This window comes from Heloderma suspectum, chromosome 15 (genome assembly GCF_057233095.1).
Source record: "Heloderma suspectum isolate Gila_16-S chromosome 15, 16-S_ref, whole genome shotgun sequence".
Classification (NCBI taxonomy): domain Eukaryota; kingdom Metazoa; phylum Chordata; class Lepidosauria; order Squamata; family Helodermatidae; genus Heloderma; species Heloderma suspectum.
This window is the reverse complement of record NC_139472.1, coordinates 22,412,524-22,431,966: the sequence shown is the minus strand read 5'-3', so window position 1 is coordinate 22,431,966 and position 19,443 is coordinate 22,412,524. Positions and strand designations below refer to the sequence as shown.

At 48.8% G+C, this 19,443-nt stretch overlaps 1 protein-coding gene across 1 annotated transcript in view; it reads left to right on the top strand.

Moving 5' to 3' along the window:
* Positions 1-1,350: 1,350 nt before the first annotated feature.
* Positions 1,351-19,443, top strand: part of PLEKHG5 (pleckstrin homology and RhoGEF domain containing G5) — a 103,373-nt gene continuing 85,280 nt past the window's right edge. The window contains exons 1-2 of the mRNA XM_084822013.1: positions 1,351-1,453; positions 10,996-11,072. Coding sequence (XP_084678139.1) covers positions 1,420-1,453; positions 10,996-11,072 — 111 coding nt within the window. The 5' untranslated portion in view covers positions 1,351-1,419. The remainder of the gene's footprint in view (positions 1,454-10,995; positions 11,073-19,443) is intronic.

The window sequence follows — 19,443 nt, the reverse complement described above, 5'->3', positions numbered from 1 at the left end:
TGGCAGTGGCCGTCTCCCACTGTTTCCCCGGACCAACAGGAAATCAGTGGTACACTGCCCCTGAGCAGGGACGCTCCATTTCTCTGTCATGGCGAATAGCTGGTGAAAGACTTCTCTTCTCCACCATGAATTTGCCTAAACTCCTTCAAAAGCCATCTAAACTAGATGCTATCTAAATTTAATTTAGGCCGCCATCCTATGCATGTTGAGACAGAAAAAAGTCCTACAACTCTGAGCAGCCCCCAGCCAGCATAGCTGGAATTGTAAGACTTTTTTCTGTCTAAACGTGCATAGGATTGTGCCCTTAGCCATCTACATTACCGCCATGTCTGGTGGCCATGGTGGGTTCCTTGCCTAAATTCTGTGCAGTATGAAGAAAGGGCTTCCTGTTGTTAGTGCAAACTGTATAGGGCACCCATCCACAACCTGATGTGCTGGATGACAGCATGCTGGCTGGGGATGCTGGGACTTGTAGTCAAGCCCATCTGGAGGGCATTAGGTTGGGGAAGGCTAGGTTAGGGTTTGAAAGGCCCAAACCAGCCCTTTGAGTTGGGCCTGGAAATGCACTGACCACCCATGTGACTGGGACAGAACTGCTGCCATATGTTCTGAATATCTGTGCCCTGGAGCAGCCAAGCTGCAGGCTGCACCAGCTGACATCTCTGCATTGCCTTCCAAGGCAACCCCACGTAGAGCGCAGTGTCTAGTCTGGGTGGAACTTATGTCTGCATGGCTGAGGTTCCAGCCGCTTTCTCCAGGCAGGGCACTCCTGGCCGCCTCTGCCACCTGCGCTTCCCCACAAAATGCTTCGTCTAGAAGAAAACTCAAACTGCACATGGTTCTTGGGAGGGGGTCAACCCCACCCACACCCAGTTGTACCCCTCTGCCCAGATCAGCTGGTTTCCTTGCTACAAATTGCTAGATCAGCCTTCCCCCAACCCGGTGCCCTCCAGATGTGTTGAACTGCAACTCCCATCATCCCCAGCCAGGCTCTGTCAAGTAATAGCAGCTGTTGGAAAGAAATGCGGCTGCTGGATCCTGCAGGATCAGTGCGCTGGCACAATCTGTCTCCTCCCCCCCCGCTCAGCAGTCGCTGATAGATCTTCCTGTACTGATAAGCTCTTCCTTACACTTCTGTATGTCACCGTGTTTGGGGAATCTCAGGGCAGCTGACTGGGGCCAGTGTGGCTGAGCCGGCTTAGATTTAACAGTGCCACCGTGCCACACGCCCTCTCTAGCTTCTTTGTTTTTGAATGTGCGCCCGACGAGTGCGTGCTGGTGGGGGGCGGGGCGCTATTTTAAATGATGACGACACCATGCAAAGCGAAAGCCTCCACGACAGGATTTGGCTTCCCGATCAGTTTAACTGGGAAAGCGTAAAGCCGCTCGTGCACCCGTTCTGGACACTGGGAGTGGATTATGCTCGGGGCTGCCATCAGCAGCGAGGCAGGCGGTGAGAGACAAAGTCTCCTCGATAGCACAGCCAGATGGTGGGGGGTTCCCCATCCCCCCAACCCACAGCTCTAACCTGGAGAGGGATCTCCAGGAAAAGCGCGCTTGGCTTTTGTCGGGCTCTGTGTCCATTCTTCCTGGGTGCACCCAGCCTGTGGACAGGGTTGTCTTCTGCCTGTCCTGCTCTGTCATGCTAGGGCTCTGGGCTCACCTCATCACATCGATGGGCAGCAGCTACCCAACAGGCAATTACTTCTCCAGGCCAGGCATAATTACCCTAGGGGATTTGCTGCTGTAAGAGGTGGTGGTGATGGGCCTTAGCGGGCTCTCAAGGGGGATTAGACTCATTCTTGGGGGAGGAGCCACCCATCCATGGCTGCTGCCCTCTGTAGCAGAACCTCCACGTTCAGAAGAACGGAGGCTGGGTGCACACCAGGGAGGTCTGCCCCCTTCACGGCTGGCCAGTCTGTCTCCTGGAAGCAGATGGTGGACTTTCAGCCGGACCTAGCAGGGCTCTCTGTAGAGTTCGTGCAGACCTGGACACTTGGTCACAGGTGGTCTGCTTCTTATCTTAACACACTGCCTTTGAGTGGGGGCATCACCCCAGCACAGATGGCGCAGGAGGGCAGCACTTCGCTTTGCAGCATGCACGCCTCCCAGCCGAAGCATTGACAATCCTAGCATAAAAACCAGGGGGGGCAGAGAGCCTGGTGGGTGCCAAGAGAGGTGTCTGTGGGCACACTGGGGCCGACGGGCAGCACGTTGGAGACCCCAGCAGTGACAAGTATAAAAAGAATAAAAACGAAAGCCAGTTCATTTCAAAAGAGGAGCAGCTGGGTGTGTGTGTGGGATCCATGTCAGGAAATGTTTTGGCTTTATTCCTGTATGTCTGAGGCAAGGTTGATGCTTTCAAACCAAAGTGCACCATTTGGTCCAAACTCCTGGCTTAACTGCTTTGTGATGCCTTTTCTGTGGCTTGCAAATGGATACCTAGCAGGGGGCTCAATCCAGCATCCTTGAAATGGGGAGAAATTAGGACCCAGACGTGGTTCTTGACTATTTCACGGAGTGGGGGAATTGGTAGTATGTGTCAATTTTCTTTGCAGACCTGGAGCCAATGGGGGGGGGGACAACTTGCGATCATCCAGATGTTTTGGTCTACAGCTCCCATCTTTCCTCACCATTGGCTATGCTGGCTAGGAGTGATGGGAGTCGTAGTCCAACACATCTGGAGGGCACCAGGTTGGTGAAGGCTGCTCTCTGCTCTTGTAAGGCTTCCAGAGGGTCAAGTCTCGGAACGCAGCGCTCCTGGCCCCTGTTGCCGTCCTTCTGACAGATGTGCCCTGCTGACTCTCCCAGGGCTCCTTAATAGGCAAGGCTCGGGACTTTGGGCTTCTTTTTCTGCTTGTGATGAGTGGAACTCTTTCTTTTGAAAAAAAATAAATTAAAAAAATACAGCAGTGAGTCAGTTTGCTGGCAGTGCTCAGCGCACTGGGTCAAAGGTAGATTGCCGACGCTGTCAAAGATGAGCGCGGCCTCTGTTTTTGTTGGCCGGAGCTGCGCAGCTGTGAAACTCACATGGTTTGTTACTAAATATAAACCCAGTGGAGCCACCCTGACCGGAAGCGGCAGGTAGCAACGCAGGAGCCACTCACCTGCAAAACCACCCGCTCCTTTTTCTCTAGCTCAAGGTCAAAAATAATACCACAGTTGTTGGCCAGTTGTAGCCCTGTCTGCCCGCCCCCCTCCTGCTTTGCGTGAGCAATGCTCTTCTTGGTGTTGGCTTGAAAATGGTCGCCCCAGCAGCTGCAAAACAATTTCTCTAATGTGTTTCCCTTGTCAACCCTTCAAGGCCTGACGCATTCAGTACTGAGAGGGGCTCTGTCTTCCACCCTGAGGCTGATTATGGGGAGCAGGTTGGAGGTGTCTTTCATTTCTGGCTGTGAGGTGTGTGTGTCGGCAATTCGTTTGCTTGCTTTGCATTTAAGTCCTTTCTGACCCGTTTTTTGACCCATAACAAGGCTTCCAAAACAGGTCTACAAGGTAGCTTGAAAGGATATCCACCCTGGGAATATGCTTGAAGGGTGCTATAAAAATACACGTAATAATGTATTACATGTATATATTTGTTTGTTACATTTATATCCTGCCTTCCCCCCCCCCCCAGGCAGCATATGTGATTCTCCTCCCCTCCATTTTATTCTCACAACAACCCTGTGAGGTACTTTAGGCTGAGCATCAGACTGGCCCAAAGTCACCCAGTGAGCTTCATGGGGAGTGGGGACTAGAACCCAGGTCTCTCCAGTCCAAGTCCAAACCGTTAATCACTACATTGCACTGGCTCATAATTTTTTTTAATTTAATTTTATTACATTTCTATACCACCCACTAGCTGAAGCTCATAATAATAAAACCACTTGATGTCTCTCAACAAAAAGCAATCAAACAAGTTTAAAACGAAATGCAAAAAAGAACTGAAAGATATCCTGGCACTTAAACACGAACTCTTAGATACTGCTTTTACAAAATGGCTAACAACTAACAGAGATGGGAGCAAGGAGAGGCTCCCTGGGGGGCTGATTTCACAGCCTCGGTGCCACCAGCGAGAAGGCCCTGTCTGGCATCACCAGTGTTTGCACTTCCGGCCCAGGTTCAATCCCCAGCATCTCCAGGGAGGTCTGGAAAAATTTCTGCCTGAAACCCCGGAGAGCCATGCTAGTCAGCGTGGACAAATATTGGGCTAGGTGGGCCAAGGGCCTAACGCAGTAGAAGGCAGCTTCATTTCATTTCTGTATAGCCAAAAGTCTCTGGGCGGTTCACCAAAATTGCAATCTGCAAATGTGAGATAATAAAGACGTAATATAACATCTTTGAACATGCCACATTTAAAAACAATTTAAAACAGCTACAAAACAGCTACAATAAGGAACCTAATAAAACAACCAACATAAATGCCCCATCATATGCTGTCAAATGCCTGGGAACGGAGGACAGTTTTCACCTGGCGCTGAAAAGATAACAATGATGGCACCAGGCCATCCTCAGTGGGGAGAGCGTTCCACGACTGTGGCTACCACAGGGAAGGCCCTCTTCCTATGTTCCTAGCTTCCTATGTTTGCATCCTGAAGGTGTCAGACTGGGGAAGGCTGGCTTAGGGTCTTACAGGTCAAAACCCATCCCTTGAATTGGGACTGGAAGTCTCCTGTTAGCAATCTGGAGCCATGTGATTATAACCCTGTGCGCCACTAATCTTTAGAATTCCCTGCAATGGATATACCGTAGCCACCAGTTGTAATTTAACTCTGAAAGGGCTGAACACATTTGTGGAAAGATGAAGAACATCAGTGGGCATTAACTTGCATGGTCAAGGCATGACCCTCTCCTCTCGCTAACTATCTTTGGCTGTAAATATTGGAAGTGACTGACAGAGGTTAAAATAGGCTCAAGACAGACAACAGGGTTTTGTGTATGTTTTTCAGAGCTGAAACTTGCATGATGGAGACCATGTTGCCAGTGCTGTACAGTCTGATTTCTTCCCCTGTACTCTCATTTCTGGTCAAACGGGTTTTGCAGGATTTTGAAGCACTATAAAAACCTGTGCAGCTTGTATGACTGAAGACGATAGTAGGACGCAAAATGAGCGCACGTGCCTCAGGCCAAGATGGCTCTGTCGTGCCACTTTCAAATTACAATCTGCCTTCGGTCTTCACGTTCTGTGAAGTTAGCAGGGCCCTGTGTCGCTTGCCAAAGAACAAACAGACATACAAAAACACCCTAATTCAAATCCTGTGCCAACTTAAATGCTGCGTTCAGGGGAAAGACTGGAATGTTGTAATCAGAATAAGCTGGATCCACACAGCCACTTGCCTGCTCCCACCTTTCAGGGTTTCTAGCCAACGAATGAAGTTGTAGCAGCGTTTGACACATCCGCTATCTGGAGAAGGAGCTTCCTGGTTAATTTTAGAGCCCTTTGGGGAGGGGGTCTTTCCTGGTGAGAAGTGATTGCTTCCTCAAACAATAAATTCAGAAATCCAGGATTTTAGTGTAGCTCAGATTAGACAGTAGTGTGTGTGTACCTCAAAAGAAAAGGTAGGAGCAAAGATCTTTCTAACATAGGTCTTCTTAACATATTTTGGGAGTTTGTAAACATTTTAAAAATTACCCTGACAATGCCTGCGGATAAAGTTCGCCATTATTGCAGAAGTCTGGGCTGTGGCTGAGAGAGTATGGGTTGCACCATCCCTGCAAAGTAGCTCAGTTAAACTTGTTGTTTCCATTTTACTGGGGGGTGGGGTGGGGGTTAGCTGTAGCGTATGACAACTCTGCAGTGTAGTGCAGTGTTGTTATCCAGTCTCCTGCACATGGGGCTGTGAAGTTGATTGTAGCATCAGTGCAACTTACCAAGGTACAGAGGTGTTTGTTGAGATGCATGCATGTGTGTATATATAACTTTAAGAGAACATGCAAGTTTGTTGTTGGGTTAAAACTCTGGGTTGTTTGTCCCTCAACAACCCAGAGTTCAAGTTTGGACGTCACATCAAACAACCCAGAAACAGGGTTGCTTAGGGTCATATTCCATCTGGTTCACATGTCATGGCAATTCATGACTTGTTTAACCCTGGCTTGTTGATGAACCTGGAGGCAGTGAGTGTGCAAGAAATAGCAAGCCCATGAACTGCTATGATGTGTGAACCGGGTAGAATAGAATCCTAAGCAGCAAAGTGTGTGCAGACACACAAGGAAAATGCACAGGTGTGTTGCAGCAGCATGTGCAAATTACAATCACCACCACCGTAGCTCTGCCCCCACCTTGGGCCTGGAAAAATTCCTGCCGTGGCCCATGATTGGGTCACAATAGGAAGAAAGAAGGAACTCCATGGTGCCCTTGAAGACGGACTTGGTGATGAATATTTGTTTACTTAGGTTTTCCAAACTAGATAGCTCACATGGATGGAACATCAGCCAGCCCATTCTGGACTGCTAACAAATTGTTAATATTCTTGACGATGTTTATCATCTTGAGCCTTGTTATGTTCCGGGGGGGGGGGGATGGGAGAAAAAGAAAGTGAGATCTACCTATTAATAATACAAGAAGCAGAGCTATATAAGATCTACACCTCGTATCTTTTCCCCAGATGATCACAGTAAGACAGATGGACAGCTTGACTGCTGGCTCAGATGGCATTAAAAGGAGATTAGACAGGCAATCCATGGAGGGAAAGTCTATTTTCAGTGATGTAAGGAGTATTACCTAGCTAGCTATGATGGCTGAATGTAACCTCCTTGGTCAGAGGCAGTAGATCTGAAAAGACCAGATGATGGAGTGGTTGGGGGAGGGGTTAGGGCAATACTGACTGACTTGTATTGGGTTAGAAAAGGAGAGAGAGAGTGGAGAAAATGTGCAGAGGATGATTGCAATCTGGGGCTTTGCATGGGTGTTGCTGGGTGGAGACTCTAGAAGGAGGAATCAACGCCAGAGATTGTTGTGGGAAAATCTGCTAATTGTTGGCTGGTGGATGGGACACATAGGCTTACACTGTGGTGAGCAAAAAGCACTCTGCACATACTCAGAGGAACATTGCACCTGAACACAGTCTTTGGTTTTTAGCACGGAAAGAGGAAGCTGAAGTCCCACAATAAAACTAGCAGTGCACATTAGATTTCACTAGCTTTGTAAGAATGCTTCCAACGTATAAGGGGACTTAATGGCTCTCTCTCTGTAGGGAAGGCTCTGTCACTCACAGCCACAAAACTCCTCCCTAAGCATGTTTACTCACATGGCAGTGGCGGGGGGGGGAGGTTGGTGTTGCTGGGGAGAAACACAGTTGACTCCACGAAATAAAAGTGGGTGTGATAAATTCTCTGCAACATTTCAGCTCAAATGACAGGCTACATCCTGTGACTTCTTGGTCAAAACATTGTTTCTTGCCAGCCTTTCTTGTGAGTAAGCCTCTGCCGTGAGCAATTGTCCTCAGTGCACTGTCAGGAAGTTCTTCCAAAGGGAAGAGCACTGATGGTCAGTTGATGTTTTTAAAGCTGGCTGAATAGACCTGCTTCTCAGGGCTGGAAGATGTTTCTGCCATGAGCATGGATGGCTGCTACCTATTGGACTAGACACACCCCATAAGTTGGGCTGGGCATGGAGAAGTACTTAAGAGTTGCACTGCAGTCCACAAAGTGTGATTTTTGCAGCTGACTGGAAGGTAGGGGCTCCATGTGGATGCTGTTTGCTTTGGGGGTGCTTGATTCTGCCAACACTGGCTGGGCACTGGCTTGCTTCCTGATGCTGAGTGTGCACGTTTGAAAATAAGTGCATCACGAAACATGGTCAGTCTCTCTTGGTAAGGATCTTGCCACAGCTGCACCCAGAGCATCACACCACCCAGGGAAGTGAGGTGTCTCCACATGTGCAGAACAATATTTTTTTTGCAAGAATACAGAGAGAGAAAAACAGCCAGTAGGAAAACATTGCCTGGCGAAACTGTTGCCAAGACCACTTCTGCGGTAAAGAGAAGTGTCTCGATTTAGACAGATGCAAAGGGCTGAACAGGACTGTTCTTCAAATTGCTTTTGGGCAAGTGTTTGTGCAGATTTGTGTGTGGGGGGGTGGCGGCTTCTCAAGCTGTCTGAGCAAAATAGAATTCCTCTTGGTTGTTTTACCGCACGTGTTGTTCTGAAGACGGCTCGAGTAAAAAATACAACCACAACCTGGACTTAGTTGCCACGCCTGCTTATCTGGCCTGGGGATAGGAGTTCAGCTTGACTTGGAAGGGGGAAGCATCAGTTCAGTCCCTGGCTTCTCCAGGTAGGGATGGGAAAATTCCAGCCTGAAACCCTGGGGAGCTGCTGCTGCCAGTCAGTGTCAACAATGCCAGGCTAGGTGGGCCCAGGGTCTGACTCAGTAGAAGGCAACTTCCCATGTTTCCCCTTGAAAAGCCAGGTTTGCGTCTTGGGGTACTGCTGGATAGGGCATTGGATGACCCAGTGGCCGCCTTGGCAAGGAGTGCCTTTCAGTTTAGGTTGGCAGTGGCCATTCCTAGAGAAGGCAGGTGTAGCCACGCTGCGGTAACACACACTTCAGTTACAGCAAAGTGCTCCGCTTGGGGCTGCCTTTGAAAAGCGTACAGAAGCTTTGAAAAGTCCCTTTGAACAGTGTCCGGCCTGCTGCAGCTGGGCTGTCCGCCCGGGCTTGCTGTCAGAAGCATGTGGTTGCCTTCATGACAACAAACCCACCAGAGAGACCTGTGGCACCTCAAAGACTAACACATTCCTCATCGTGTCAGCTTCCATGGACTTGAGCTGATCCATGAGGTGTTATCCTGATTTCAGGACTCTTTTGCTGCCCTAGATTACCTTGGCTACCAAAATCCAACAAAATGGGAATCCCTCTATGCCTCAGCACCTTGCAGTGGCAACTTGTATATCCAGGCAGGTAGGTACACAGGAGAGGTGACAATGGAGGCTGGTGGCTCAGATGTCAGTGGGGCAGTGAATCTGCTCCGGGTTCCAGTCAGGACTCTAAAGGAGCTCTCCAAAGTGGTTCTGACTGAAACCCAGAGTGGACTCACTACCCGCCTGACATCGGAGCCACCAGCCTCCACTGAAAGGCGAGTGTGGAAAATGGGCAGCAAACGTCACTCCAGTCACTGCGCACCTTCTCGTTCACCTCCGCTCTGGACCGTGGGGCTTGCGAGCTCCGAAGCAGAGCTCCAGGTCAGAGCTGCCTTGGAATGGGGCTGCTGCCAACCGCTCAATGATTTCAGGGCCAGCATCAGAGTTAGGCCTGCTCAGGCACCTGCCAAGGGCCCACACCCCAGCAGGGGGGCCACTGGGAGGAGCCCCCTGGAGCTCCTCCTCCTCTTCCCCGTTGCTCCTGCTTGCTCACCCGCCCCCCACTCTGACCCGGACATCAGTGGTGGTGAGGAGGAGCAGCAGGAGGTGCCATGGCTTGCTGGCTGCCTGGCTCTCGGCCTGTCTGGCGAGCAGGTGACAGCCATGATGGGGAGGTTTTGAACTGTTTTAAACTGTTTTATTGCATGTTGTACATCGCCCAGAGCGGCTGGGTGACCAGCCAGATGGGCGATTAAGAAATTTAATAATAATAAATAAATAAAGAGGATGTGGAGCAGGAGCAGTGGCGAGAAGGCAGAATCGCGGCGGGAGGGGGCCATGAAGGGGGTTCTGCCCTCCAGAACCTGGGCCTGGCACGGAACACCTTGCTGGTCCGAGCAAGAAGGCCGTGTTCTGAGGTCTGGAAAGCGAGTTGGCTCCAGATCGTGGCTGGTCTCCGCCCCACCTGGCTTAGAATCTCAGATTTGACCCAGAAGGGCCAGCAGGGGAAGGGGAGCGTGGCTGGGAGGGTTGCACTCAAAGGAGGGGGTTCTTCCAGCCGTGCTAGGGATAGTTTAGGCATCAGACCTGCCACTTCCAAGCTTCATGACAGCCCTCCTGTCCCACTGCTGGACAACAGGCCTCGGTACCTGGCCGTAGCCACTTCCCTTTGGCTCTGAGCGGAGTCCACTTGGGTCCCGGAATTGCCTGGGCCTGTCTGCCATCCCATCTGTGCAGTGGAGATCCGCCTGCCAAGAACAGAGCGTAATGGCCTTTTAAACGCTCTTTGTTTATGGGAGCTTTTCTTTGCATAATCAGGGGCTTAGGACCTGAGCCAGCCCCAGACTCTGGAATCTGCCAGCAATGAATCCCAGGGCTTGAGAACAGAACCCAGGGCTGCTGTGGTCCCCAGATGGGAGTAGTTTGGCTGACGTTTTAGGGTTAGGGGCTCATTTCTTTGCTGTGCAGTGACAAGTGGCCGAAAGAAGATCGGTCAGCCCGATCTGAGCTGACCCTTGACAGAGCTGATCCCTGGAACCTATTTTGAGTCCTGGGTAGTGATCAGTCAGGTGAAGCAACAGTGCGTTTCTCTCATCCTATCTCGGATTAGGGGACAGTGCCTGGTCCATGCAGGCAGTGGTCTATGAGATAAAACGGGTCCAGGGTTCTACCATTTGAGACTACAGGTGGAGGGTTGCATGACTGCATGTGTTTCTCTCCCTTGCCTCCACCCCCAGTCCTTACCGACAAAAGAGTTAGTGCAGCATCCTTTGTTAAAGTGTTACCCGAAAGCCCTTCAGTTCAGATTCTCACTCAGCCATGAAGCTTACTGGGTGACCTTGGATCAGCCTAACCTACCTTGCGGGCTTGTTGTGCAGTAGGGGGAGAACCACGTATGCAGCCTTGAGGAAGGAGGAGTTAAACTGCAATAGGAAAATGAGCAAGGCTGCCCCACACAACATCACTTTTCACCACTGGGGCTGGCTGCCTCCCTGTGATGTGCAGAATGACCTTGTGGCTGTGAGCCAGCCACCAATCTGATGCTTTGCTGTCAGGCGTCATAAGGCTGTTGCTACAGACTGTCTGGCTAATCTGTTTCTTCTTCTTCTTCTTCTTCTTCTTCTTCTTCTTCTTCTTCTTCTTCTTCTTCTTCTTCTTCTCTTCCTTCTTTATCATCATCATCATCTGGTGCATGTGTGCTTCCTCTTCCAGATGAAAGGACTACAACGGAGGAGAAGGTCCTGCTGTGCCAAAATCCCAACTGTGCTGACAAACGGAGAGCTGTAAAGGTAACTCCTTTTTCATGCATAGAGTTTCATGGGGTTTGGGGGTTCTGCTGCTTTCTGCCCAGAGGGGAGGGGATTCTGATGTAGCTCTAGCAATCACCACAAAGACCACCATGGAAAGGAAAGCATTTTTCCATATGTCTCAGTCGAAAAAATCCAAAAGCTGGGGCTATTACCATTCTTGCATTAGCCAAGCCAAGGAAATCAGATTGCAAAGACAGATTCATTCGGGTGTGACAAAACTTAACAAGGGACATGGCCACAGTCCAGTGTCAAGGTCTCTGCTTTCCCTCCCTGCATAGCATCTAAGACAACTTACAGCATTGTCCGTCCTGTCCCGTCCCGTCCCCCCCATGTGGATGTGGGCACTCCACATCACTGGTGGATACTGGCAAGGAACCACAGGAGGCAATGATGTCAAGCCACAGCAGCCATGGGAAAAGTTAGTGAAAAATATAACTACTTGAAGTTAAAAGTTAGCAGCCTTTATAATGAACTTGAAATGTTAAATATTTTCACCTTCAGCTAGTTAAAAGGTAAACTAAAAAGAGAGTGATTAGTTCGAAGTTACATGTCATACAATTTTCAGAATAACAATTTACCAATACTTATGTTAGATCCTTCTCATCCTTTCCATCTACAGCTGATCTTTGTTTTCTTTGGATGGCACACAAAACACATGCACATTTTAAGCTGTTGCTGTTGCCAGGATCAGTGTCGCCATGATGAGGCAATTGTGGGGAAAAACTGGCACCTCTGTAAATTAGGCTACTATTGGTTAACACTTCCACATCAATTTTTTTTAAGTCCCTGGAGCATTCTGAAGTAGCAAAGAAGAAAAGAGTGACTGTAAGCATGTGCGGAGAGGGCTGTGGAGCTTTGCGGTATGGAGTGGAGGCAGTGGGCTTTGTGGACTAGGCTACCTGTGCCAGGAGGAGGCACAGGATGTTTTTTAAGGATCCGTTTTTCACTGTGTATGTGAACTCAAAAGGGCACTTTTATGGCATGGAAAGAGGCCATAACATACACATAATAAAGAAGTGATGTATGTATTATAAGATGAAGTAATGATGGTTATTTCAGGAAACTTAGCACTATTTTAAAATGTTCAAAATTCTGAAAGAATTGTCACACGTTCCCACTGGCATAAATCTCTGATAGGCTTATACACTTGGAAATTAAGGATAGCTTATTTACTCTCATTATCTGGGCCTGTAAAGTTAGGAGCAGAAATGGCTCCCACTTTTACTGGGATCATTGTCTCTGTATGCTTGTCCTTGTTCCCTCTCCTGCAGCCAGCTGGCTGCCCTGTTGACTTCTGCAACTGCACAGAAAATGCCAGCATGGACTAAGGAACTCTGGGACATGTTGTTCATAAGAGAACATAGGAAGGCACACATTATCTCTCTCAAACAAGAAGTCCCAGAGTTTCAATAAAGAACTATCATTCTATAGAGTGTCCTAGGGAGTGGCTGTATCCAGGAAAACTCTGAGAAAACCAGATTTCAGTTTTAAACTGTTTAACTTACATTCTTTTAAAAAATGTTAAAATCTTTAAAAAAAACTACTTAAAGTTAAAAGTTGATAGCTGGAAAAATTAACAAGTTAAAGTGAAAAGCGAGCCATTTCTTTAACTTTTAAACTAGTAAATTAACTAGTTAATTCCTATGACTGGGACACAGGGTAAGTGATACTAAGCATCATGCCCTTACGGTGCAATCCTATGGATGTTTAGACAGAAAAAAGTCCTACAGCTCCCAACATTCCCCACCCAGACATGCTGGACGTTGTAGGACTTTTTTCTGTCTAACCATCCATAGCCTTGTGCCCTCATTTAATTGTCAATTCCTTGTTTTGAAAAGTGTCTCATTGCCATCAGGAATGAACTAAAGCAGCATGTACCAAAGGAGAGAGAAAGCTGCTCCTTTTTGCATGGGTGAATTTATTTGAAATGTGTGCACATCTTTAAAAAGCTGACATAATGTTAAAATCGTGTGCGTGTGTGAGAAACAGAATAAAGCAAAGGCTCTTTATCCTAGCTTGTTGTGGAACTGAATGTAGATGCCTCAGCTGTTACTTGGGCACTTGGCTCTTGGCAGGGCATCGTTGGGAAGCAGGATGAGCCCCTTACTGAGGCTGGCGGAGGGGCTGGCGCATGGGTCAGGAAGCAGGGTCTCCGTGGAGATGTAGCAGACCTCTGATGCTGCTTACATGGTTTTGGCAGAAAGACAGAGAGAACGGCCAGCCTTTGTGCAATCTGTGCGTTTAGTAGATGGTGCGGCTTCCACCGGCTGTTGGCGAGGCACAGATCATGCAAGGGCTGTGGTGTGTGAGCAGGGACGAGGAAAGGCAGCCCCCCCTCCCCGCTTGCGGTGGCCGTGTGGTGCCGGCTGGTTCCCCTCCCTCCTGCATGCTTTTTGCCTCTCAGCCCATACAAGCATCTCCTATTACTTCTCTGCCTTCTTCCTTGTAACTAACAAACCACAATGAGTTTTCCAGATTGGGTGGCAGCGTTGCCGCCTCAGCAGCTGGAGAAATACTCAGCCTCTGCGGGGCCAGCTAGTCTCCATTCCAAAAAGGGTGGTGGTGCTGAGACATCTGCTCCCCCTCCAGGCACCCTTGCATGCTTCCAGGAAATAACCTGAGCTGCTCTCCTGCTTTCTGCTCAGTTGCAGAAGTAGAGCCGGGCAACGTTGATTTATATTATTTCATGTGTTTAGCTGATATCCCACCTTTCTGCCCACGGCAGTGCTCCAGGTAGCTAGCAATCATAAAATACAGGTTAAAAATGAAATATTAGAACAGGAAGAAACATCAATCAATCAATCAATTAATTAAAGCATAACATGCAAACAGATCTATAAGATCACAGTTAAAAACACAATAAAATAAAGAAACAGCACCCAAACAATTAAAACCCTGTTCAGCAACAGACCAGCTTACGTGCCAAAGGCCTGCCTGGATAAAAACTTCTTTGCCTGCCAGTGGAAGGACAGCAGAGAGGGAGTGAACCTAGCCTCCCTTGGAAAGGAGTTCCACAGCCAGGGAGTGGCCACCGAAATGGCCCTCTCTTGCGTTGCCACGAATCACACAGTGGTGGCAGGGCCGAGAGAAGGGTCTCCTCCAAAGACCGAAACGCAGCCATGCTCGTACAGGGGGAGGCGCTCTTTCAGGTAACCAGACGCCAAGCTGCAGGGGGCTTTATGGGTCATAACTAGTAATTTGAATGGTGTCCAGAAACGGTGAAGCTGTGTAACAAGGGAGTCATGTGCTCCCTGTAACTGGCCCTGGTCCACAGATTGACCACAGCTTTCTGATCTGACTGAAGTTTCTGCAGTTTTTGAAGGCAGCCCCAAATAGAGCCTGTTACAGTAGTATAAACGGGATGTAACTAGGCACGCGTGACCATGGCCAGATCAGGCGTCTCTAGGAACAGGCGCGGTTGGTGTACTAGCCTCAGCTGTGCAAATGCACTCCTACCTTCTCCCGTGTGAGCTGGGCTGAGTTTAAGGACTTCGGGGGAGGCCCTTGTCTTGGCCCTCACCGCCATTAGGGGCATGATTGCTGGGGACATGAGAGAGCAGCTGCTCCCAGGCTGTTCGTCTTCCTCCTGGGCTGTGGAACTCCCTGCCATGGGAGGCTGAGCCCAAGAGCACACCCAAACTGCGAGCCTGAGTCTTCAGGGGGAGAGTGACCCCATCCAGCACAGGCTAAGTCCCTATTCCCTCATCTACTTTTCGACTAACCAGGGGCACCTCAGTCTTGTCTGGATTAAGCTTCCATTTGTTCATCCACATCCACCCCCTTACTGACATCAGACACCGATTTAGAACGAGAGCAGCTTCCTTGGATTTAGATGGAAAGGAAAGACAGAGTTGGGTGTCCTCAGCATACTGGTGGCACTGAACCCCAAAACTCAAAACAATCTCTCCCAGTTGTTTCATGTACATGTTAAATAGCATGGGGGATAAGATGGGACCCTGAGAGACCCCACAGGCCAGCAGCCACGGCGCCGAACCTTCTGAGATCACCCCTCCAAGAAGGACAAGAGCGCCCATATCACAGTGCCTCCAGTTCTCATGCTCTGCAAATAAAAGGCCTGTGTCAGGATCCTGAGCTGGTGTGTGGGTGTGTAGAGAAGCAGACTTCCAAGGGGTCCATTTTCTCATGAAGAGAGAATACTGGAGACTTGTAGCATGTTAGGTAGCTTCAGTGTATTTGCAAGCCAAGTGACCGAGCAGGTGAAAAGCAAGTAGGCAAGCTGGCAGAATCAGGCCAAAAGCAAAATCAGTCCAGCTCTCCAGTAGCATAAGGAGAAGAAAGATGTAGCATTGCAGAGGTAGCGGGGCTCAGTTTGGAACCACCCTCTCACCATGTTAAACTCAAAGCTGTCCATTTCTCCCCTGGGATGAGTTCTGGAGAGGAAAAGAAAAAGCAGCAACAGCCCAGCACTACCCCTGTTCTGCAGCTTAGGAGTGGGGAAAAAGCTGGTTGTGAACAGTACCAGTTGGTTAGCACCTGTATCATCATCATCAACGCACCTTTCCCCAATCCCTGGAGCAGTTCGCAACTGTTTGTAAAAGTATTTATGGAATGTATTTTTAAAGAAAGCATTAGGCTGAGGGTTGAACTTATCAATGAATTTAAAAGGTAGTTGTGACGTTTCAAAAGAAAGAGCGGACAGCTCTCTCGAAGCGTTTTAATGACTGGACATCAACCAAGTACACTCAGTGGGCAGCTAGGGTAGGCCGCAGATTCCTGGCTGTCGTACATTTAATGGCCAACCCGGGTTTGCCTCTCTGGAATGTGTGAAAGGGCCACATGCCAAACCCCTCTCTCAGCCAGCCTTGGGCTGTGCTGATACCAACAACCCCACTGGTGAAATGCCCCCCTCCTCCCACCCCCCACTGCCAAGCCATAATTTGTGTGCCTGAGTGCAAAATAGCTCCATGGAATCTTTCCCCCTCTTAACCTAATTGCTTGTTAATGTAAAGCTGCGATGGATTTAGAGTCTCTTACTCTCTCCCCCCACCCCCATCTGCCCAAGCAGCGGCTCTGTCGGTTGTCCACAGTTCTCTGGGGCATCCCTTCCTTCCTTTACCTTTGGGGCTGAATTCTGGGCAGCAAAACTCCTATCGGGTTTTTGTTAGATGCTGCCTGGCCTTCTCTTGGGGACTGTCTTGAAGAGAAGGTAAGTGCTGGCAAAACCTTGGATAATGGAGGAGGCCTGGTTAAGCTGCCTCCCAGCCTCTCCCTGGTCTTTTCCTTCTCTTTGGAAGCTTTGGAGTTTCCCTGAATCTGAGATGTGTTTCCTGTCTTGAGGATGATCTACAAAAGCAGGGTTCCGCAAACTTGAGTGCTTTAGGCTGAAGATAGATGAAATATGTGGAGCGTGGTGGGGATGACTGGAAAACCTTATTGCTTCCCCTACAAGACATATGTATGTTTTTTTCCTGGGCTCTGAACTCATTGTTGCTTCCGGTTGGTATAAGCTGAACTGGGGAAAAGTAAAACCCTTTTCTGATTCAGCCCTTAAGAGAGCTAGCAGTGACTGACCAAGAAAGAGACCTTGGGGTTGTGGTGGACAGCTCACTGAAAATGTCAGCCTGTGTGCAGCTGCTGTGAAAAAGGCAAATTCCATGTTAGGTGTAATTAGGAAAGGAATCGAAAATAAAACTGCCAGTATAATACTGCCCTTATACAAATCTCTGGTGTGCCATGCTTGGAATGCTGTGTTTGGTCACTGCACCGAAAAAACAATTTTATACTCCAGGAAATGAAGCCAGACTGCTCACTTGAGGGACTGATATTAAAGGCAAAACTGAAGTACTTTGGCCACATAATGAGAAGACGGGACACCCTGGAGAAGATGCTGATGCTAGGGAAAGTGGAAGGCAAAAGGAAGAGGGGCCAACGAAGGGCAAGGTGGATGGATGATATTCTGGAGGTGATGGACTCGACCTTGGGGGGCTGGGGGTGGCGACGGCTGAAAGGAAGCTCTGGCGTGGGCTGGTCTGTGAAGTCATGAAGAGTCGGAAGCGACTGACCGAATGAACAACAACAAAAAGGGTTGGGAAAAGTGCAGAAAAGGGCAACCCAAATGATCAAGGTGTTGGAGCAACTCCCCAACGAGGAATGGTTACAATGTCTGGAACGTTAGCTTAGCTTAGAAAAAAGGCGAGTGAGGGAAGGACATGATAGAGGTGTACAAAATGATGCCTGGTGTGGAGGAAGTGGCTAGGGAGGCATTTTTCTCCTTCTCTCCAAAATACTGGAACCTGGGGTCATCCCATGAAGCTAAATGGTGGGACATTCAGAACAGATAAAAGGAAGCCTTTCTTTACACAGCACATAGTTAAACTATGCAATTCACTACCACATGACGCAGTGATGGCCACCAATTTGAATGGCTTCAAAAGGGGATTGGACAAATTCATGGAGGAGGAGAAGGCTATCAGTGGCTGCTGGTCCTGATGGCTCCCCGCTACCTCCAGTATCAGAGGCAGTATGCCTAAGTACACCAGTTGCTGGGAAACATGGGCGGGAGGCTGCTGTTGCTCTTGTGTCCTACTTGTGGGCTTCCCATGGCCAGCTGATTGTCCACTGTGTGAACAGAGTGCTGGACTAGATGGACCCTTGGTCTGATCCAGCAGGGCTCTTCTGATGTTCTTAACCTGCATGTTTATGACTGCTGTTGGATCTTGACTGCTAAAATGTTCCCGACGTGCCCTCCAGATGTGTTGGACTACAGTTTCCAGCATCCCCAACCAGCTGGGGTGCTGGGAACTGTAGTCCAACACATCTGAAGGGCATCAGCTTGCGGAAAGCTCTACTACATTATGTGACCTTGTTGTCACCAACTCCTGCCTGAATCCCCCCAAATAAATGAAAACTCCTTGAAGCAGAATCTGCCATTGAAACGAAGTTCTAAAATGAGCTGAAGTATAAGCACATTGTGCACAGGACCATAAAGGTGTGCTCTTCCCCCGCAAATACCTTTCAAATTGTTCAAGATCATCTCCTTGTCCCCACAGCATTGCCTTGCAATCTGAAAACAGCTTTCTGACTTGGGTTTTTCTTTCCTCTTCAGCACTAGCACTACCATCTCCTGGTATTCAATGTTTTATTTTTTTTTAAAGGAGAAAATAACTGGGCTCCTTCCCCAATCTTTGTTGTGCTCTCCAGCTTTCGAGGCTGAATTGGGGCTCCAGCAACTGGTCTGGGGGAAACAACTCCAAAAATGTGACTTCTGCCTGCAGCCTTAATAAGTAGCTGCAATTGTGTGATGTGTCCTCCCCTCTTCCTCTTTAATGCCAGGGTCCCTGCCAGCGGCTTAGGAAGAACATCTAAAATACATGGAAAACATCCATTTAAAGAGCCATCAGTCGCGGCTTCTCCATTAGCCCTTTTCTTCAGGACAGATGTCCTTTCTTCACTCCATTATTATGCAGAACCCAGACAATGCTGGTGCCAAACCATTGCAATTCAGTGTGTTTCACTACTGAAAACCTGGCTTGTGGCAAGGTTTCAGGCTCCACAACTATGGGTGCTTCCAGTGTGGGCCGGCAAAGCGATACTGATGTCATTTTTTCTGGAAAGGACCCAACCCCCCCCCCCTCGCACAAAAGCTGGGTGGATAAGAAAAAGTCTTTACTGCAGCCTTTCCCTATCTGGTGACCTCCAGATGTGTTGGGCTGCAACTCCCATCATTCCCACCCAGCCAAGCTGGGGATGATGGGAGTTGTAGTCCAACACATCTAGAGGGCATCAGGTTGAGAAAGGCTGCTTTTCTACTTTTTCAAAAAGTTCCAATGGGACCAGGTGGGTGAAGTTTCCCTGGGAGGGCATTCACAAAAGCGTTGCCCCACCCACCATCGAAAGAGAGTTCTGCTTCTACTGCAAACTAGTTTTGGTCCAGGTGGCAGCAGCATCTGAATCAGAACCCCCGTTGTCAGAGCTTCACTCACTCAGGTGGCGTGGGGGTAGGGGAAAATACCAATCCGATATCCTCTAAGGGCTTTTCTACACGAGGCATTTATTGTGTGTCCATCATTCCCTACTCACAGTTGTTTACAGGTTTTTTAGGGGATGTCGTGACCCCCCAATTTCACTTCTGTGTCTAAACAGCACTTTTGGTGAGGTTTTTTAGAGCAGGGAAGGTTATTTGGAGCAGGGAAAATGTGGTATTTAAGTGTAAAAGTGAAAGAAAACGCTTTTTTCACTTGTGTATTTGCACTATTCCACTATCCCACAGTGCCACTTAGAGGTTATATAGTGGAAAAGCAGGAAAGGAAACATATAGTGCTCAGATCTCAATTCTGCAATGAAACTGAAACTAGATACAGCAGATTAACAGCCTTGTGTAGAAAAGCTC